At 40.3% G+C, this 23,352-nt stretch overlaps 1 protein-coding gene across 11 annotated transcripts in view; it reads left to right on the forward strand.

Moving 5' to 3' along the window:
• The window catches only part of CTNND2 (catenin delta 2), an 888,536-nt gene that overhangs the window by 623,619 nt on the left and 241,565 nt on the right, over positions 1-23,352 (forward strand). For all 11 annotated transcript variants that reach the window (XM_023625841.2, XM_070246034.1, XM_023625845.2 and 8 more), the window contains one exon: positions 17,072-17,204. In XM_023625841.2, coding sequence (XP_023481609.1) covers positions 17,072-17,204 — 133 coding nt within the window. The remainder of the gene's footprint in view (positions 1-17,071; positions 17,205-23,352) is intronic.

The raw sequence follows: 23,352 nt of genomic DNA on the forward strand, positions 1-23,352 counted from the left end.
CTCAATTCTATAGTGCAAAATAGCAATGGTGTTCTTTGCACTGCCTATGACTAAATTCCTCCTTTGTGCCCAGACAAATTCCTGCTTCCTTAACCATCCCTGAGAACCACAGCCATGGATGGGGTGGGCTCTGTTTCACGCAGCGAACATAGGGTATGGACTGATTGACGCCGAGGGTGACTCTTAGGGCTTCTTTTTACCAACTTTGGGCAAGTCTCTTAAGCTCTCTGAACCTCAATCTCCTCATCTATAAAGTAAAGATAACCATAGACCCTACTCACAGAGTTGTTGGGAAGAAAATTTAATTGACTGCTAACATTTATTGAGCAACTACCAAGGCCTATCACTCTACTAAGCTGAGTATACTAAAATTGGGATGATTTATGTAAATTTTTAAAATCTAGTCAAGATTTTAGGTTATTTGATTTAGACAGTCATTTTCTGAATGTCCACTCAATAGAAAGCATTTTATTGATCATCATAGTGGATTTTAATAGAAAATACTAACTAGTTTTGGGACAAGGTAATCTATTACACCAACTAAATTAATATAAATAAATGAATATACTGAGGGTACAAAAAGATAAGCATTCTATATCAGATCTTGCTTAAAGATACCTGTTTTGAATTCCAACCAGCTGATTTTGATTGGCATAGCAAATCCCTTATGGAAGATTTAAAACAGGAAAACACTAAGGTTAATAGAATAATACAAATTAGGAAAATGTACTATATCTGGAAGGTGTCATTTATTGCACCACAAATAGCGTGACTCTTTATGGATGTAGCTATGTGGACGATCTATTGTATTTGACATCATAGTCGTTAGTTGAATGAATCCCATGTGGCTTGCAAAAGCCAGAGAAATGCAGAGCTTAACAAATTTGGAAGGAATTTGGAGGAATGGGCCCACTGTGGAGCTAAGTAAAATTTAAAGACCAGATCATGGAAGAAAAGAAAAGGATAATATGTAAGAACTGGTTGAGAGCACTGATCTTTCTCCAAGTAAGACCTTTCATTCTCTGCTCCATCACCTGACTCTGGGTCCTGGAATCCTTAGAGTGAGATTGCCTGAAGTTATAAATGGAGGAAGCATAACAGAGATGCTTGTTTAAAGATAATGTTGTTGTGGGGCCATCCCAGTGGCATAGTGGTTAAGTTCGAATGCTCCGCTTCAGTGGCCCAGGGTTCACGGGTTCTGATCCTGGGCCCGGACCTACACATCATTCATCAAGCCAGGCTGTGGTGGCATTGCACATACAAAATAGAGGAAGATTGGCACAGATGTTAGCTCAGCGACAGTCTTACAAAATAAATGAATAGATAAATAATGTGATTGCTTTATAAAAGTCAGTGACATGAAATTGTCTTTGCGTGAGTTATTGATAATTTTAAAATTGTATGAGTCTTGATTTAAACAGAGAAAGCAATTGCCATTGCAAAATCATAATAGACATGGTATTAGTCCTAAATTAGATGAATTTTTACCTTATGCTAGTAAAATTTCTGAGAGATATACATGCATTCTAACTTCTAGTTGTTAGTAAAAATAATAATGAAAAATGTTTGATCAGACAGTGTAGCCTCCTGGTTAAGAGTGTGGGCTCTGAAGCGAGTCCTTCTGGGTTTGAATTCTGGCTCCATCACTTGATTGTCTCTGGGACTGCAGGCCAGTTGCTGAGGCCCTCTGTGCTGCAGTTGCTACATCTATAGCATGGGGACATTAATGGTACTGCCCTGATGGGAATGTGGTGGGTGTGAAGTGAGTAAGCACCTAGAACCTAGCACGTCTAGAGCAGGACGTGCTCAATAAATGTGAGCTCTTTCTCCCTTGACTTCTACTTGTAGGAACAAAGTCATATCGGTGCTTATTGTAAAGTCGTGTTATGTAAGGAGATATTCTCTCTGATTATTGAGTCTGTAACTATCTCTAGAGGTAGTGGATAATAAAGTATTATCTCCATACAATTTCTGATCACTCTAGGCAGATCTAGAAAGATTGCCTGTTACATTCACCTGAGAGCAGAGTTTTGTTTTGTTTTTTAAATTATTTTATTGAGGTCATAATGGTTTATAAATTGTGAAATTTCGGATGTACATTATTATTTATCAGTGTCTGTATAGACTGCATTGTGCTCACCACCTATAGTCTAATTTTTCTCTGTCACCACATATATGTGCCCCTTTATCCCTTGAGAGCAGAGTTTTCACGCCACTGAACTCATTTGCTTTCTGTGAGTCCCGTGTCCCTCATGTGATTTCTTATTCTCAATCTAAGTCCATAGAGCTCAATAGAGAGAGACTCTGGAGAAAGGGCAGGAAATGGGTATGAGGGAGGTTCCTCAAAATCAAGTGCAAGAATGAAAACTTCAACAGCATTATAAGAGCATGCGAATCTAATATGATGTGTTTTCAGTAATACCACTGTCACTAAAGTGATATTTTTGTCATGAGCATTGCATGATTCCATTGTACCGTACTCTTACTAAGATAAAAAAAGGGAAGGCAATTTCAAATGTTGGTAACTTCCCCAAATTCGGTTGTAAGCATCTTTTAAATACATAGAGAACTGTTAAGGAATGCCATGACTTAGGTCTTTAAAAGTCACAAAATAAAACATTTACAAAAGGAGAAATTGTTACGAATGAGTAAGAATATTTTCCCAAATGACAAGCATTTATGTTCACTGAACTTATCCACTGTGTCACTTAGTTGAAATTCTAATTTTAAATCTTACAAGATAAACTTACTATTCCTATACGCATCATCCCCCCTTCCTGAAATAATTGTTCATTGTGTGAAAATTCTTTATTTAGGTTTAGGTCATAAGTATTGGAAGGACCACTCATTTACTACTGTTCCCAAACTGTGTTCCAAGGTGCCCCGGGGGGACACAGCAAAGAGGGGCTCCTCAGGATAGTTTAAGTTTTTGAGAGAAACACAACAACATCTCTTGGACACCGAGAGAAACATGAACTCGAGTTAGTTCAGTTTCAAAATTCAATTGTCACATTCCTTTTGATGATGTCATAACTTTGCAAATCTAGATTTTTAGAGGTTTCTATCATAAAAAGTGAGAACCATGTGAAATTCAATATGAGAGGAAATGAAGGCGACAATATCTGATTCCAAAGTTTGAGAGGTTGGGTAGTGCCCAAGAGGCACTAACTTGTTAGGACATAGCTAATACTACCCCCTAACTACTTAGTAAATGAAAGTGTCAGGTGTTTCTTTTGCCCAGGGACACCATGAAAAACTTACAGACACAAAGGGCCCTCTGAGCCAAGAACGTTTGGGAACCTCTGCAGTTATATACACTCAAGCTCTGCCCATTTATTGCCTTCAGTCACTTCTCACAGAGGAAAAAACTATTTGAGTTTTTAAAAATCAATTTGTACCATTAAATATTACATCAGTATTCTTTTTTTCTTCTTCTTTTTTTTTTTTTTTTTTTTTGCTGAGGAAGACTAGCCCTGAGCTAACATTAATGCCAGTCTTCCTCTATTTACATGTGGGTCACTCCCACAGCATGACTGATGAATGGTGTAGGTCTCCATGCCCAGGATCCAAACCTGCAAACCAGGGCCACCAAAGCAAAGTGTGCCAAACTTAACCACTAGGCCACAGGGCTGGCCCCTACATCCATATCCTTAAAGATCCAAGTTATTTGTTTCCCTTTGGCTTCAGTTCCCTGCTATGGAGATGAAACATAAAACCACATTTTTCTAGTGAGTAAATACTTCATGAAGAAGCTGCAATTCCTAATTAATGAAAAAGATTAAACAAACACTGTATGCTTTTATTATTTGCATAAATAAAACTATGTTTATCTGCCACTTACTCTTTTTTCCTGTAATCAAACCTATTTCATCTGCCCTGCCCACCCATCAACCCAGTTTTAAATTATAAAGGTCTATGGGAGCAATAACAGAAAATATCTTTAAACTCATTGCAAACTTTTTAATTAGTTTTCAAGTTAATCACAGTCATTCTGCCCAGAGTTAGGCAGACACAGAGGTAATAGAAGCCTGGTCTAAGAGTTTATCAATGGGCAGAAATTAAAGGTAATTAAACACTATTCTCTTGAAACAAATACGTTCTTTTTTTATTATGGCACTTTAAAAAGAAGCTGGCTAATATATTCAGTTGCACAGACATGGACTCTTCCAGTATAATGATATACAGCTGGCCCGTCCATACTCCTTTTGCCCATGATCTGAAGGACTACTAATAAATATCCATTGTTAGTTATTTTACTCAAAATGAAGGGTGAATATATCCTCTACAGCTTAAAATTTAGAAACATCCAGACACCAGAAATGGAGGTAAATGAATAGCTTTATAGGAAAAGTGCTGTAAAATATGGTTAAAAAATACCTATGGATGGAATTCCTTTCCATTTAGTCTAGTAATGAGAGAGAATTGTGAATGGCCACTTGGACACTTAGTTCTTTTTTTGTAATAGTAAGAGTGTACCCAAAGTATTCATAACTACTTTAGAATGTCTTTAGGGCAGAGTGAAATAAGAGACCTAGATAAGTGTGTTTTTTGGGTGGGCACGAGTAACTATAGACGTAACTAAATGTCTATGGTTTGTTTTTTGTTTCCTTTTCTAGCCACTAAACAGCAGCACCTTTCCTCCCATTCCTGACGCATTGCGTGTAACAACATCAGAAAAGCTGAGAGACAGAATCCACGAAATCATTCATCAGTAGTTATATTTAAATGTCAGACTTGCTATCTACATGATTGCAGAATAACCAGTCAGTGATACAAAAAGAGTTAACGTGTGGCTTCATGGAGACAGAGCAACTGGTTTCTTATCTTTTCTTTCCTTTCCTTTTCACGTGTAGTTTTGGTGTCATGTTGATAGAGCTTAAGAACACCATTTTAACCCCCAGAATAATACTTCTGCAGAGGCAGCCAGCTTCAGAAAGGAACGCTGGTCTTGGGCGCCTTCCCTTCCCTTTCTGTGACTCCTTAGATCTCATTTGGCAGTCCCAGGCCTCGTGGCCAAGAGAGAGCAGCCCCTGGCAGCCAAGAGCTAGACAGGCATCCACAGCTAGGCCTTGGTGTTCTTCTTTTAAGAGTAAATAATTTCACAGGATGTCAACATCACACAAGGCCACTCTGAACACGATGAATCAAGACAGAATCAAGACCCCTCTGTAATCCTGTCTGAACAGACAAAACATGCATGTTATCCAAACCACAACACCGATGACAACAGCCACCTATCTTGGCTAATTGGGCTGACTGCTGTTTCTTCACGCATCATGGTTTGAATCCTGCTCTATTCCTCCCTTCTTCTAGATAAGAATCTTTAAGATACTCAGTAACAGAATTTCCCCTATGTCCTGGCAGCAACCAATCCAGAACAAAGCCCTGCTCCCTTGAATCTGCACCAAAGGACCTAACACAAGCCCCAGTCCTAGTCTGTTCTAACAGCATTTTATTGAAATGTGTCAAAGTCCCATGCTGTGGGTTCTTTCTTCTTGTTAGGAGCGATAAGCCCAACTTTGTTCAGTCACAGAGGTGATCCTGTTTGTTTTGGCTGGATAGCATGGACATGGCTGGCAACTTGTTTCTTTTGAGGAAAATTAGCCCTGAGCTAACATCTGCTGCCAATCCTCCACTTTGTGCTAAGGAAGACTGGCCCTGAGCTACTATCCGTGCCTATCTTCCTCTACTTTATATGTGGGACGCCTGCCACAGCATGGCTTGACAATCGGTGCATAGGTCTGTACCTGGGATCCGAACTGGCAAACCCTAGACCCCCAAAGTGGAATGTGTGAATTTAACCACTGCACCACCGGGCTGGCCCCTGGCAACTTGTTTTTTGAAGTTTTCTCTTCCTGAATATCACCCCCTTACACCGCATGACCCTGTGTCCATCAGGAAATTAATCCATGAAACCGTAAGAATAAATATTGTCTTCCTTCTTAGATAACATGCTTTTTCTGCTAGATAATTTTGCTCCGACATTATTACCCACTGTAATCCAGAGGCAAGAACCTATGTTTCGAACTAGAGATTGAGTGCATTGCAGAACAGACTGATGGATGAGATATCTTGGCTAGATGTAACGTTGCATAAGCGTCGAATCTTGACAGTGGCCACCAGGTTCCATGCACTAACTTACTCATGAGCTTGGTCAAGTCACTAAACTGTCTGACCTGAGTTTCCCAGTCTATACAACAAGGGTGGGAAATCCTGGCAAAGGTGCCCTCCAGTTCTAAAATGTAAAGAAAATCAAATAGAAATGCATATGTAAAAATTCTGGAAATTATGAGCCATTATTTTGAGTATTCACGATAGCACAGTTATTATTATTGTTAGTAATAATTATTTCTGCCATCTTTTACATTGATTTGAATCCAGCACTATCCAACAGGAAAGAAGTCAGTTAGATGGGCTTTAAATGCAGCTCTAGCACTTTTTGAAGACTGTCTCTTACTCAGTGTATGGTCATTTCCTATTTATGATCTGTTTCCTCCTCTAAGTCTAAGTAGTTTGAATTCAGGACTCAATGTTCACATCCCCAGGACCCAGAACTTTTCCTGATCCATTAAAACCCTCCCAGATACTCCTGGAGGAGACAACGCATGGGTGCTATTCTCACACACTTTGTTGCCTCATTTTTAAGAATATCTTCAAACACCTTTCGCACTTGGTACCTTTCTTTTTTTTTTTTTTGAGGAAGATTAGCCCTGAGCTAACTACTGCCAATCCTCCTCTTTTTGCTGAGGAAGACTGGCCCTGAGCTAACATCCACGTCCATCTTCCTCTACTTTATGTGTGGGACGCCTACCACAGCATGGCGTGCCAAGCGGTGCCATGTCCGCACCTGGGATCCAAACCAACAAACCCCGGGCCACCAAGAAGCAGAACGTGTGAACTTAACCACTGCGCCACTGGGCCGGCCCCACTTAGTACCTTTCTGGACCAAATTTTGTTAGATTCTATTAAGATTTCCTTTAAAGGAAGTGTCTTTGTTCAGTGTTATCTGAAATCAATTGAGTGGTGATTCTTTGGAGAACTAAGGTGACGAAGATGAAATTGTATATGTGCAACATGCTGCCAAACATTTGCAGGACTAAAATCAGCAACAGATGTCCTTAAGTCATTGCTAGAGCCAACACTGGACTCTGGTTAGCAATCAGCCCTCAGGAATGTGCTCACAGCTTACGTTGTAAAGACACCATGACAGGTGCCATGGGACAGGTTCTCACTTCCAGAAACGTGTAGCCTACTGTGGAATCTTAAGAGATGGTATTCTTGCATTTAGGATGCATCTATCTATATAACTGTGGCTTCTGTCATAACTTCAGAAGTTTTCATTAAAGGAATCATTGATATTTCAGGGGCCTGCCCCATGGCATAGTGGTTAAGTTCACACACTCTGCTTTGGCAACCCAGGTTTCACAGATTCAGATACGAGTTATGGACCAATGCAACACGCATCAAGCCATGCTGTGGCGGCATCCCACATACAAAAATTAGGGGGATATTGCCACAGATATTAGCTCAGGGACACTCTTCCTCAAGCAAAAAGAGGAAGATTGGCAACAGATGTTAACTCAGGGCCAATCTTCCTCTATTATTTAATATGAAGTTCCCTTTAATATGTATATAAGTATATATATATATATATATATATATATAGTATATGTATATAGACACACGCACATAAATATACGTATAAAAATGTATAATAAAACCTCTCAAAGGTGATCAAGTCCTTTGTGGCTTTTTCTCGAATTCTTAACCTAGTCCTGAGGCAAAATCCTCATCTTCTTCTGATATCAACAGGGTAAAAACTGTTGATTAAACGCACTTGAATCTTGACCCCTAACCTAAATATTGGGCATCAAATCCTTTCCCTCTTGTTCACACTGGAGGTTCACAGGTGCAGGTGATTTTCTAAGAAGCATCATGGGCTGTTAATTTTAAAACAGGTATGTTGTCGTAGAGTATAAACATTTTCCATTAAGTCCTTATGGCTTACAAGGAAAAATTTATGGATACTAATTTGTTGTTTTTTCCCTGGGGCTATTATTACCAAACAGAGACTGGTAGGATTTCCAGGGCAACTAAATGCTTATGTGTATGAAGTTAAGTTTTCATTCTGGAGCATATTTTTATTGAAAAAGTCTAGTTGTATTAATAAGTAAATAGTATTTAAAGTTAATTGATACTGCATAGATATTGCAGTATAATCAATAATATTCTTTGTAATCTAATGGTCTGTTAGAATATTTAGGTCTTCATTGGAAGTGGAAATTCACTGGTACTTTACATGTGATTAAAAATGATAAATAGTAGCATAAATTTTGGCTTATTTTCCCCCCTCAACTCCTAATAAACTGAATTCAGAGAAGAAGCCCATTGTTTGGCTAAGATTTATTTCAGGCACCCAGTACCCATAAAGGTCCAGAAATAATGAATTTTCTCATTGTTTTACTGTTTCTCTCTCTCTACTCCAGCAGCCAGTAGAAAACTTGTTAGTTGACATTGTTCCTCCTTATTCTGAAATAATAGATTCCAGTCCCCCCAGGGGGCTCCTAGCCTGACCAGTGCACCCCACCAGCCCCAGGCTGGACCTGAGAGATGAAGCAACAGGAGTCACCAGTTAACATAGAACATTGGGTGAGAGGAGAAGCAGAGGGGCCTTATCAGAAGAATTCACTGAGCATCTCTCGCCTGCACACTTCATATGCAACCCATCAGGGAATGCTTCTGGCTCTGCCTTCAAAATGCGTGAGAGTCCCTCTGCTTCTCAGCACCATCTGCTGAGCCACCACCATTCCCACCAGGATCCCTGCAGGACTTTGCTCACCATCCCCTGTTCCATCCCACACCCTAGAGTCTGTTCTCAACACCACAGCCAGAGGGATCCCTTTTGTAAACTCAGCTTTATCAAGGTATAATTTATATACGATAAATGCATCAGTTTAGGCCTACAGTGTATGAGTTTTGTCAGATGTATACCATGTAACCACCGTCAAAGTGATTCTTTAAAAATGTGAATCAGATCACAACATTCTGATGGCTCCCGTACCTCTCAGAGCAGAAGCATAAGGCCTGCCATGGCTGACAAATCCTGTCATCTGGGCCCATGTGGCCTCTCTTAACATGGTCCCTGGGACTCACTCCACTTCACCCATTGTCCTTCTAACCTCTTGCCTGACATGTCAGACACACTCCTGCCTCAGGATTTTGCCACTGTTCTCCATTTCTAGAACATTCTCTCCACCCAACACCACCTTTAGGGCTCTGCTGCACGGTCACTTTCTCAGGGAGGTCTTCCATGGCCACTGCATTTACAATAATAACCCCCCTACTCACACCACACACACACACACACACACACACACACGCACACACACAGGTGTTGCCTGTGTCTCTTCTGCTTTATTTTTCCCATCACATTTGTATCAGTTTCCTGTGGCTGCCATAACAAAGTACCACAAACTAGATGTCTTAAAACAACAAAAATTTAATCTCTAAGAGTTCAGGAGATCGGAAGTCTGAAATCAAAGTAACGGCACAGTTGATTCCTTCCAGAGACCCTGAAGGAGAAACCATCCCATGCCAATCCCCTGGCTTCTGGTGTTACAGCAATCCTTGGCATCCCATGGCTTGTTGCCACATCACTCCAATCTCTGCCTCCATCTTTACATTGCCTTCTTCTCTCTGTGTCTCTGGGTCCTTTTCTTTCTCTCATGAGGATACTCTTGTTGGATTTAAGGCCCACCCTAATCCAGTAAAATCTCATCTGGATCCTAAACTACACCTGCAAAGACCCTATTTCAAATAAGGTTACATTCTGAGGTTCCAAGTGGACATGAATTTGGGGGCGACACTATTCAACCCAATACACACTTATCACTGACAAATAATATGTTTTACTCTTTTAATGATTAATTGCCAGTTACTGTTGGAAAGCAATTTCCCCAAGGAGAGGGACCTTTGCTCTGTTCAATACCATATCCCCAATGGCTAGACGCACGGTGGCCACTCAGTGAACACTGGCTGGAGGAGTGAATGGTTCATGACTGAATCCTAAGATGAAGCAGGCAGTCGGGCAGGCTGCGGGAATATAGTGAGAAGAGAAGGCTCCTAGGCCTTACTGAGCTAAGCCTAAGGTCAGAGAAGTTGCAGGTGCAAATAGATCAGCAAGAGGTGGTTGGGAAGTCAGAGTAAATTAATAGAGGAGTCTACCTGATCATCAGACGTCACAGAGAGGACTCCCGGAGGCATGAATTGGAGGTGGTGCCTCTTGGAATATTCCAAGAAGCTTCCTCTACCTCCTTGCCCCAATGAGGTGGTCTCTTCCAAGCTTAAAAGGGCCATATCTTGTGGTCAGATGGGCCTCTGCATTTGTTTCCTGTGGCTACTAGAATAAATTAAACAATGCGTATTTATTGTCTTATAGTTCTGAAGGCCAGGAGTCTGAAATCAGGTTCACTGGACTATCATCAAGATGTCATAGGGCCATGCTGCCCCCAGAGGTCCTAGAGGAAAAATTGTTATTGCTTATGATACAGTTTTGGGAATTACATCTTCTCAAAATGTAAAGCTTAGAGAAAGCCATTTCTTTTAAAAACTGTAACAATTGAACTTGCTCTCTAGATAGTCGTAATTCTAGTGCGACTGTTTATATAAAAGCAATATTTTTTTTTAAATGCGATTAGCCATATAGGGAAGCTTTTTGTTTGAGTTACGAACTATCCATGAATGAGGATTAAGACATTAATGCTCCTGCGTGTTTATCATTGGATAAGTTCTTATTGGTCAACAAGAATTAAAATTCTCCATTTTGTCATTAAAAAAAGAATCCTTCTATGTAACTTTCTTATGACCACCCCCTCTGCACCCCCATAGCCCTATCAACAAGACCAAATCAAACACAAGACAGGCCACCTCATGGCTCTGGATGTAAAAATTAAAGCCAATATAGTCTTTAAAACTTTTAGTTGGAGTTCAAAAGCTTATAAATGATTGAGATTTTCATATTTAAAAAATGTTCATGCAACCCTGCCTCCAATGGAAATTGAGGTAGCAGTCAAAGTAGGCAATATCCCTCTGAGGTAAAACTGTGCTGAAAATCAAATATTGGATTCCTGAAGGCTCTGGTGGTCCTGGGGCTCTTTTCAGTGAGAAATAAAGTTGATAAAATGTTGTGACAGTAAATCAACTCTTAGGTTTCCGTGCCAGCATAACATAGTGACGAAGTTCAAACTGTTTGCTATTTAGCCCTGTGCTGAGCACGTTGTAATTTTAACAACTCAGATAGTGCCTATAAGAGTGAAGATTTAGTCACAATATTGTTGGTCTGTGTGACAAGTTTTAATGGAGAAAAGGTTACATTTGCATATTCTCCAGTTCCATTAACATTTCTAAAGAGAAGCCCAGTAACAAATGAGAGTTATGAGTTGGGCTTCTGTAGGAAATCATAGATGGTTGTCTTCAGTTATATATGTTTTATATAGTTGTATATGATACCTGACATTTCTTGAAGGCCCACACTGTGTGCCAGACATTGCTCTAAGGGCTTCATGTGTATTATTTCTAATCCTTGCAACAATACTCCAAGGTAGGAATTATTATCTCAGTATAACAGATGGACTCACTGAACATATACTCTGAGAACACCTCACATACCAGCCAGTGGAGATTCAGCAGCAGACAAGACACAGGAGGAGCCCCAGAATGCAGAGAAAGGCCATGGTGGAGCAGGATTTGAACCCGCTCTGACTGCATCCAAAGAAGTTTGCCTGCTGGAGCACTCGGTCTCTGAAGGGGGTTGGGGCAAAGGAAATCATTTCATAATGGCAAATTTTAATACGTAATTCTTACTACAAGCTAAGGCAATATCTCTCCTTACACTTACATTCCTTCAAATAAGTATACCAGCCAGTTGAAAACACATCAGTAAAAGGTTATTTTTAAAAATAATATTATATAAATTAAATATATATATATATATTCCTTATAGCAGTCTTAGAGTAACAATTACTAGTATATATCTAGCTGTTAAAAGTTTACCAAGTGCTTTCATGTATATTATGTTGTCATTTAAAAAGAAATCCCATGAAATAAGTGGCATTATTCTCTATATTTGATCCATGGAAACCAAGGCCAGCAAACACTATGGGACTATCCTGTATTTACAGGCTAAAGAGCAGAAAGCCAGTGTTCACTTTCTGACTTCCTTCCCAATTATTCCAATGCCAAATCCTGTGCCCATTCTACTACAGTAAGCAAAGAGTGAAAAATTTGTAACACGCTTGCTCAACAGAAACGATCAAATGCAATCCATGTTTAGACCAAGGTTCACCACCCGGGCTCTAATGACATTTCGGAGCAGAGAATTCTGTTGTGAAGGACTGTCCCATGCGTTGTAGGATGCTGAGCAGCATCCCTGGCCTCTGCTTGCTGAGTGCCAGTAACGTCTTCCAGTTGTGACAACCAAAAATGTCTTCAGGTGTTGCCAAATGTCCCCTGGGGGACACTGTTTTAGACTTACTGTCTAAAATAGCACTGTTTTAGATATTATTTCAAGACAAGGTTTACAGCAGGCAACATAGTTACATGGTCAAATTTATCTATTCAAAAGCAGACAGCTAGAGTTTTCTTTTGGCTCTACCACTCAAGTGTGTTACCATCTCAAAGTCTAAGTTTTCTCCTCTGTAAAATGAAAGTGAACTACGTAAAGCTAGTTAGGGATTAAAGAATTAAAGTATGTTAATGGGGAACCTTGACAACTGACTTTTAGTACGCACTCACATTCTTACTTAAGGTTATTTTTCTGCCTGTTCTTTAAGCCTAAACAAATCTGAATTTCCTTAGATTTCCTTTTCACGATACTGACCGCAGACCAGGCCCAGACTGTTTTGTATCTGAATGAAAGGCCCTTCGTGATCTCATCCCAAACTTGCTTTCCAGCCCCGTCTCCACCATCGCCCGTTCCCAGGCAGCCCTCCTACCTGTAGCCTCCTGGTCCACAGACTTACCCCAGTCATGCCGACTGTGCACCTTTCCCAAATACATCAACCCCCCGAGCGACCCCAAACCTTCACACACGCTGTTCTCCCACTGGTATTTGTCTTTTCCAGAACGTTTTTGCCTGTGAGTCACTGCTTGTCCTTAAGGATCAAGACTTTATGTGAAGAAACCGTACCATATACTGAATTCTGGCCCAATTGAAACTGACAGGTTATTTCCTCTAAGCCTCCAACAGTTTCTCTGGAGTCCATCTCCATGGGCAGCAAAAAATCTAAACAGAATCTGATCTAAGTGAAACAAAACTGTTCTAGAAAAAGAGACTTGATATAAATCATTCCCTCAAACTTTCTGCTGGGGGGCGGACCTCCTTTAGCATCTATCTGGTGAAACTGAGGAGAGCCTTTGGAGGTGCAGGGATTCTCTGAGATGGTGACCGCCGCCGTGGCCAAGTCCTGGAGGAAGGGCAGTTACGACAACCGGAAGTAAACTGCCTGGACACACAGCCCCCTCCGACCCCCTCCTAGAAAGCTGGTTTAGGCTGGGTGACAGTTGAGTCATTTTACACACTAACTTACTGTTACCCTTGGTCTTATCTGGCTGTCTGATCTCTCTCACCCCCTTTGACTCTGTCCCTGAGTAGTCCCCCCCCCAACCCCCCAGTTCCCTACCGTCACAGGTTTTCACTGCGCCAAATGAGGATTGGGACATAGTGGCTCCGGGCCTTCTTTCATGCTGTGAGGAACGTCCTTTCCCCTATAGAGCTTATAGTGGGCAGAGTGTGTTGAGGGGAAACAGGTAACAATAAATAATAATAATGCAAGCAATAGAAGGGAACTTCAGATAGTCATAAGTACTGTGGATAAGCTAGGACAGTAGGGTAGAGATGACTTGTTAGAAGTTACAAGGAGATCCCCTCAGACACCTTTGAACTGAGACCTAGTAAAGACAAGAGAGCCCCATGCAAAGACCCAAGGGGAAAGCCTTCCTGGAAGTACCAGATCTTGAGGTGGGAGCATGAATACTGTTTTCAAGAGGAAGGAAGCAGGTCAGGGAGGTTGGTGTGAGAGGCTCAGAAACAGGCAGCAGCTGCATCTGTGGGGCCTCCTGTGCAGAATTGAGGAGTTGGATGTTTTTCAAAGTGCAGTGGGAAGACACTGGAGAATTTAAGCCATGGAGTGATAAGATAGAGCATGGAAAAGGCTGCTCAGGCTGGTAGCCTGGAGAATGACTGTGTGTCTGTGTCTGTGCTTATCTGCATCTTTGTGTGTGTCTGGGAGTGGGGAGCATTTAGGAAGGATCAGTTGGTGAAAGCAACAACCCTTGCTTTTCCTGTAGCCACCAGTAGAACTGTGGAAACACTCTCCCTGCCGGGACACTTTCTTCACTCATTCCTCCATGTCTTCTTTCTTTTAAAGTACATTTACTTGGCGTTGTGTACAGGAAGTGTTATATGTGCTAGGTAACAAAGATGACCAAAAGAGTTGTGGCCCTGGCCTCACAGAACTTACCACAGAGTGGAGAGGGAGCTGGTCATCGGTCACAGTCCACGATGTAATAGTGGCATTACTGACTCAGCACGGCATGGATGGGAATCCAGGAGGGCTTCACTGAGGAGGCCACAGAGAATCCACGACCCCAAGTGTGAGTGAGAGGCCACCAGTCCAGGACCATTCCAGGGAGCAGGAACAGAAGCAGGAGAGAGCACTGCCTGCCCGTCCGCCAGTGTGACCAGTGCAGATAGCCAGGGGGATGTGGTGTGACATGAGGCTGGCGAGGTAGGAGATGGCAGGTCCAGGAAGGCCTAGAGGGCCATGGGAATGGTCTTCATCCTAAGGACAGTGGGAACGGCTGAGGGTTTTAAGCAAGATAATAGCACAGTTAGGTTTGCATGTTTGCATATTTAGATAATTTAAGTAGGAAAAGGGGTGAGGTGGGAGGTGACCAGCATGGTCGGCAAGGTCGAGGTGAGAAATTAGGCGTGGGAGGACACTAGTGGCAATGGAGGGGATGTTTGGGATTCCAGAGATTTCAGGGGAAGCTGATAACAGCCTTTCTTTTGACCTCAGAGTGAAGACTTTAGACCCCTCCTGGATTCGTGATTCTTTGGAGTGTCCGTCTGTTCTATCTCACTTTGGGCTCTGTGTGTGTGTATGCATCCATACACACGCATGTGCATGCATGTGTGCAGAGTCCCTCAGACTGTTGCCCTAGAGCTTTGTTCCAAAGATGTTCTTGATATGTGCCGTATAAGCCTAAGAGAGCAATTACCATCCGGTTAGTAAAATGCGCTGAAATGAATTCTTTACTAATCACTTTCCAATAGCATTGGCTCACCTGAATTCATCATAGCCATCCAGTCTTTACATGACACTTCTAATTTTAATTTACAGCTGTTCTGTAGATTTTGATTTAATTTGTACAGAGAATAGAATTTTAGGAGGCTGGTATTAAAGGAAGAGGGACTATGCTATCTCGATATTGCAGAGGTGGTTTAGAATCATGCAACCAAAGGAAATTAAATTAAAAAGAAAAACAGGCTTCCCATGTTTTAATCCATAATTGTTTTCTACTGTGATCACATAGCCAAGAAGAATTCAATAGTTTGTCCATTATCAGCAATCACTTAGGTATGTTTTGTAGCAAATGTATTACTGTACTATAATGTCCTTTTGAAAATGGATGAGTCTGCCTAAGATATTAGGGAAATTTATTAAATACTTAATGCACATTAAGTCGAATGCTTTATCTTTCCAATAAAAACTAAGCCAACTCAAAGGAATCCTATTTCGTATTGTCTTCAGTAGCTGTGAGGGAAGCACCGAGGTGTTTCAAGGCTTGCTTGACAACCTCCACCAGTTGTGATAAAGGAGAGATAAAGAGAGCAGGTTAGAATCTACGAGGAAACTTTTAACCTTTGCCTGTTCCTTCTCTCTCCCATTTTTCATGACTCCTCTTCTCAGCTGACAGCGCTGACCTGGCATCAGTAGGATGTATGCTTCTGAGTTGTTTCTCCAGGAGTTGAGTGGTTGTTGCAAAGCTGTCTCATTTCTCTTCCACCCTGTCCTTCGAATAAATAGTACCCTTTTGTGGCTCATGGGGTCAAGTTTTTTTCTGTAGTCTCAGAGGTTGCTTTTTTATTTCTCTGTTAAAAATTGGTTCCCTGCTACAAGAATAGAATCCGCACAGTTGGCCTTGTTCCCTCTGTATTCTTGCTGGTTGAGCTGATTGATTTCATAAAAGAATATTCATTTGCATAATGGTACCATCAGCCTTATGGTTTAGAATGGATTTAGATATCTTGGAGCATATTCCTTAAAATTAAATAAACTATCAGCTTCTTGGAGTAGTTCTGATGTAAAAAAGGAGGATATAGGAAAAGAAGGTACAATGCATAAAATGTATTAACACTGTGTGAATAAACCTAACTCTTCAAATAAATGGCTTCCTTTTGTAAAGTCTTGTTGCTATTTTTTCATCCCTAGAGAACCATTTAGGGAATCTATTTTTAAAGAAGAGTTTATGATAATAATAATCATCATAAAAATAATAAAAGTGATGACATCAACTGCTATTAGAACATTTTGGATTGGACTTATCCAGTCATATTTTCTCTTGTCTGATAATTTAGGTCAATGCTCTCCCTGAATCAATGAAATGGTGAATTAAATGTGACCTTATAAATTATCCATTTAAGTCCAAATGAAAAATGTATACATTAATAAAATCATGTGCCATTTTAAGTCATTTTTATCATAGTCTTCGTAAACATGTAACTTCAGCTGATGCATTTAAGATTATATACGTGTACATGTGTATATGTATCTATACATACATGTTTACGTACACATATATGTACTTACAAACCATTTACTTGAGGAAATCTTTTCAAATCTTTTTTAAAATGTGTACATGTGCAAGAAAACCAGAACAATCATTTGTGAAATAATCGCATGTAAACTCTTAAGTGCATTTCACAAATGAGTTAACACCTCAACATCAACAAATCCATCAACAGTGTGGCAGGATTTCTCTCATGTTCTCCCGCCTTCCTTTTGTTCAGAGAGTTTGGATGGAGAGACCCGGAACTGCCTGAAGTGATTCAGATGTTGCAGCATCAGTTTCCTTCGGTCCAGTCTAATGCCGCAGCCTATTTACAACACCTCTGTTTTGGAGACAATAAAATTAAAGCCGAGGTAAGTGGTACTTGGATTTTCAAATGACTGGTGCCAGATTCGTCATCACTTAGATTTTTAGGGTAATGTTGAAAGGGCAAAGAAATAGGAAAATTAAACTTACATTATCAAAATTTAGATCCATATTTGACACTGAAACAAAGCAATTTTCATCTAATTAATTGACATGCCTTTGCATATATCCTTTTAATGTTTGAGCACTGAGGAATAGAGGACCAAAGATACATGCCAGTATCAATAGAGGCAAGATTGTCAGATGCTGTACTTTTGGTGTGATTTGTCTTCCTCTTCCCAATTCTGTCTCTGGAGTCATTTCTGCCCCTAAAACCTAAAGAAAATCAAAGCATCTCTTGTTGTCTCCTCATAGTACAACGAGATTACTACAGTCAGTATATGCTATCATCTGTCCTTCATGGAAAACTCATTGATAAGATGGGGACTTGAGCCAATAAACCAACTTTGTGTTAAAACCAAGCATTCTGAACCATTTTAAAAGGTTACCAATGGATATAATACAGATATCTATGTTCCATTAAATAGTCTATTATCTATGTCCATCATGTCAACAATTGTTAACATTCTGTGTTTTTGGAATACTTTAAAATGCATACCTTGTGATATGTGATATTTCTGGAAAATCACAGTGGTCAGCACAGCTTCCTCTGATTTTTAGACAACAGACCAGCATTTGCATATAAGCAGCTGAGTAATCAAATTTTTAAAAAAGATTTTATAAGCTTTAAAGAGTCATCTCCATAGCATGTAAGCCATTTTGAGGATGAGTCTAAATTAGTTTGAGTGGAAAGAAGAGATTTGAAGATATAATTGCAATTTATTATAGATTTTGCTTGCTTGCACTGGGATGTATATAGCCTAACGGCTTTTCATCTCATTTTCTGTCTCTCTTCCACTGGGACCACAGAGGACTTGATCCTTGCTCTTTCTTGTTGGAAAAGTCATATTACTTTGTGGAATGAAGATAGAGCAGTAGTTCCCAGCCAGGTGTAATTTTGCCTCCTAGGGGACAGTTGACAACATCTGGAGACATTTGTGGTGATCACAACTGGAGAAGATTGTGGTGGTACCATTAGCATCTAATGGATAGTGATCAGGGATGCTGCAAAACATCCTGTAATGCACAGGGCAGCCCCCACAACAAAGAATTATCCAGTCCCAAGTATCAGTAGTGCCAAGGCTGAGATAAAGAAAAATACTGTCCATCTAATATAAATTTAAATTAAAAAGTACTATTAAAATGGTCTAAAAATAAATTAAACTTATATGGCTCCTGTGCCAAATGGAAATTATCTTGATCATTCTCTGCCTTTAACAGAAAAACAAATAGCCATTCAAAATGAAGGACAGATTTCTGGTTAGGGGGATCACATACCATCACTTTTTGAAAATTATAACTTGGAGGGTTTCTCTAAAGGCCGTGAAAGCATTTCATTCCATTATTGGCACAAAGTTGATTCAGAAGTGTTGTGGTACCCCCACAAAAGCAGGATGGACTCCTACCCAAAATTTGGTTCTGATGTCAAGACTGATGACACCACACACACTAAGAGGATGTAGGAAGGTGGATTACTCACGTAATGAGGCTTATGAGGGTGAGCAGAATGGCTCCAAAGCAGGACTGACCATGGCTTGAGACAGCAGGAAAGAAGACGGGCTCGAGGATTTTATGGTGGTTAGGGGTGGGGCCAGGTGAGGTTCTCACATACAGCCAGGGGCTTGCAAGGTTTGAAGCTCCTACTGGTGCCAACGGAGGAGGCACCTGAGCTTTGTTATCAGCTTGCTTAGATGTGGCAGAAGGGGAAGAGGGAGGGTAAGGCTTAAAAGCCGTCAGAAGCCAAACATCAAAAAACAGAGTCAGACTCTTCATTACAAGGAGTCATGCGGTCAGGCAGTACAGACATCATGGCCTGGGGAAGTTTGAAGTCACTAGTCTAACTGGCTCTGTCTACATGATCCATGGATTGGCCTTGAAGCCTGTCAATAGCAATGATGCCCAACAGCGGGCTAGAGACTTGTGTGTGGCCACATCAGAAGCACCCCCAGGGCCCGGTAGTAGACAGGAGGTGGTAGAATGAAAGGATGGCCAGCACACTCATCAGTGTCAGAGAGCTGTATCTTCCGATGCTGCTTCCCTGCTCACCAGCTATGTCTCCTTGAACAAGCTGATTGACCTCTCAGGCCTCTTTTCCTGGCTGTAAAATAGAGATGCTGGCACCTCCAGTGTAGAGTCTTTGTTGGGATTCAATGACTTAATGTACACAAACTTCTTAGTGGTGACATATTCATTCCTTCATATTCAGTTTCGCCCAGGAACACAGTTAAGACACTTAAGTTACTGTCTTATCTGATATGTGTAGTATACGTCTGTGTGTACGTGTGCTTAGTTTTTTATTTTGCTGTGGGTGCCCTTAAGGTTGCCTCTTGGTGCTTGCAGATTCTCCCAACACACATAAAGCAGTGGCTCGTATCGTAGACCTGCTTCCTCTGCTCCACCTCCTGAAGGCTCTAGTCACTGCCAGGACCTCATAATAATGTTCCCCTTGAGGAGGCTGGGATGAGAAGGCGGGATGATGTACGTTGACAAAGTGAGATCGAAGTTACTAAAAGCTAAAGGAACAGAGAAAGTGCAAAAGGCTTAAATGAAATACAAAATGAGCCATCTAGACTTGCCTTTCTCTCTCCTTCAGTCGCACGGGGAGAGCATATGCATACACACAGACACACACACACAGATGTATAACCTCTGATAGGGATTTTGCACAGACATATTTTGTTCTCTCATCCTAACTCAGGGCCCAGAGCTTTAGTAATGGTTCTGCCTTTGTGACGGATGGCTGCCTGTCATGTTTTCATATACGGGTATTGATTTTTGTAATTACCTGTTGTCCAAATACTAATCTTGCAGGCACTAGCCTTTCCAAATTTACTCAGTCTTCTAGTCTTTCTATTGCATTTTATTGAATTGATTTAGCCCTTCAGTCTACATTTCATTATTGGTATTGACTTTGCTCACACAATGGGTAGACCATTGAGCAAAAGGCAGAATTAAATCTCCTATATGTGGAGAGTCATAAATCATGTGTTTCTCATTCCTTATTACAGTGCTTTGTACAGTTTTCAAATAATGAAACCAAGAAATTCAGTTTTGTTCTAAATGATGCCAGCTCTTATAGGTACAAAGTTGAGAATTCACTTCCATTAATCAGCTGATTTGAAAGTGCTGTCCCTCATTCTTCCTCCTGGTCTAGTGAACTTGGATTTGAGACAGTCTCCTGGTTCCCCTCCAATCAGAGAGGTGGAACTGAGGAGAGAGGCTGGGTGTGGTCATTTTGGCAACCACCAGTGACTAAGGTAGAGTCTGCAATCCACGGGGTTCCCTGATCTGGGGTAGAACATTTACTTATGAATACTTTGAAGACCAGCGGGCATCCAAAATTGGCATATGAGAGTATCATACAAATTAGAGTTCAGAGCCAGACTGAGATGAGATCAGAAGAGAAACATGGAGGAAAAATTAAGGAGGATGGGGGAAGGAGAAAGCCTGAGAAAAGGGTCTGGGTCATTGATGCAAACACACCAAGTTTGTGCAACTCATTTTCGTCTACTAATGAATATCTGATATGTAGGTGGGTCCCCTGCTTTAAAGAACGAGGTGTGATTGGCATGGATGGATGTCAGTAATATTTGAACTATGCCTGCTGTCTACGCTGTCTCCTAAATTGTTGGGAATGTCACAGTAAATTGAGCTTTAAATAATCTAGAGTGTTATTAGACATGAAAATTTGCTCATGTGGATGTACTACAGGCATCTTTTAGGAGGTGCCTAGATGATAATAACTTTTTAGTACTTTTTCATAAATCTTTTCTTCATTCTTTCCAGGATCTCCTCCTCAGTTAAGAATATTAAGAACATCCCATTGACTTGGGGATAATACTAAATGCCTTTCATGGGTTATAATGACTTGAGTTTATTTATGCTTCTCCCTCCTGCATTTTCCCCCATTTCTTCTCATGCATACATTACAGCAGGCACTAATATTCAAGTGAGCACCTGATGTTCACACCTGGACAACTATACACAAACAGGAGCTTATATATATGCAGGTGCACGCTAGCTATATGGTGGCATTCAAGGTAATATGTCACCTGGAGATAAAAAAGTATTTGCACATTTTCAAGTGATGAGAAGTGATTACTTTTGTTTATTTATTTTATTTATTTATTGTTGTTGTTGAGTAAGATTGTTGCTGAGCTAACATCTGTGCCAATCTTCCTCTGTTTTGTATGTGGGACGCCACCACAGCATGGCTTGATGAGCAATAGGTCTGCACCCGGGATCTGAACCCACGATCCCGGGCCACCAAAGCAGAATGTACAATCTTAATCACTACACCACCAGGCCGGCCCTCAAGGAGTGATCATTTTTAAAATTTAAAATTTTATAATATTTTAATTTATTTCCTTATACATTAATAAATTAAATTTAATAAAGTTTTAAATTAATTTAATAACAAATTTAAATTTAAAAATTTTAAATAATTTTAAAAGGTGCTTTTTTAAACATGGGACCACTCACTTAAATAGCATGCCTTTTTAAAAACTCAAACTTTGATGTTACATGTGAGAAGTACTGACTTATGTTCACTTCTCTGACGGGAATGGCCAGTGACCACCACTGATGAAGATTTAATTTAGATTCTGGCCTGACTCCCTCTTTTTCAGCTATCAAATATGCAACCAAAGTGTTTGAAGATCTTGTACAGTAAACTTATGCAGTTCAAAGATAAAAACAATTTCTCTAGGAAACCAACACTTATTTTATTTTCCTAATTCCCAAAAAGCCTCTTCCCACTGCCTTACCATTCCTAATTCCAATAAAGCATTTCTTGTTTTTAAAGAAATGGAATTTTTAGTTCTAGTGGAAACAACAGTTTACCTACAGCCTATTTTGTGTTAGTAGGGGAATGGATATTAATAATATATATAGATCCTACCTTTAAGGAATCCACAACCTCCTGGACAGACAATACATAAACAGGGCAATTTAATACTGTGTGTTAAACACCATGAAAGCCCGGTCCCCAGCCTCTGAGAGAGCTTACAAAATGCTGAAAGCACAGCCTTGTGGGGTTGGAGAAAGTTTCCTGCTTCCTACAGTGATGACTACATGGAATTTTAAATTGAAGTTTCCAGAAAAATGTAGGCTAACTCACACTCACTTGGAACTGATGGAAGAGAGCTCAGATTTCAGGATATCAGTCCTTTGGAGTTTGTGTGTGTATATGTGTGTGTCTGTGTGTGTGTCTGTGAACATGTCCATATAGTTTCAATATATTTGCACCATTTCCACTAATTTTTTTTCCAAATAGGCATTATCATTCTTTAGTGATGCTAACTAGAACATAGAAATTGATGTCTGTGTATTAAAAATGTATACTTTCTCCCTCTCCCATAATTTTTATTTTACTCAGACTGATTGAAAGCATTCCGTATGTTAAAAACAAAATTCAGACTTGTTCCTGCCTACTACACTTAAAGTGCTTCATCATTTCTATTTTATTCTTGCTTCTTTCTACCTCATGTAGTTCAAGAGAAGGTACTATCCATCTTTTCAGTTGATTAGCTTTGAATCATTTCTTCTCTTTCCTTCATTATAAATTGTTCCACGTTTCTTGAAAAAGAGCCTATATTAGTTACTAGACATCAGTAGACAGTGTACAACTGAGATTATGGCATGGGCTCTGGAGCGAGGCTGGCTGTTCTATTGCTTTCTTGGTCCATGATCTTGGGCAAGTTTCTTTATCTCTCTGAGCCTCAGTCTCCCAGATTTTAAAATGGCAGGGGAATTTGCATCATTGAAGAGAGAATGCACATAGACTGCCAATCAGAGGAAGTGATTAAGAAATGTGGTTATTGTTAGTATATGTCAAAAATATAAACTAAGGAAATCTCTTCCTAAGAGTAGAATGTAAAACCAGTCTCCTAGTGTTATAGAGAGAATGTTTGTCCGTATTCTGCTTTACCTGTATTGTTCATCATTTACATTTTGAAATCTATTATCAGCTATAGCAGGCATTGAAAGCACATGCTGTGTGTTGCTCTGTGCTGAGCCACTGTTGAAACAAGTAGA

Source organism: Equus caballus, chromosome 21 (genome assembly GCF_041296265.1).
Source record: "Equus caballus isolate H_3958 breed thoroughbred chromosome 21, TB-T2T, whole genome shotgun sequence".
NCBI classification, from domain to species: Eukaryota; Metazoa; Chordata; class Mammalia; order Perissodactyla; family Equidae; genus Equus; species Equus caballus.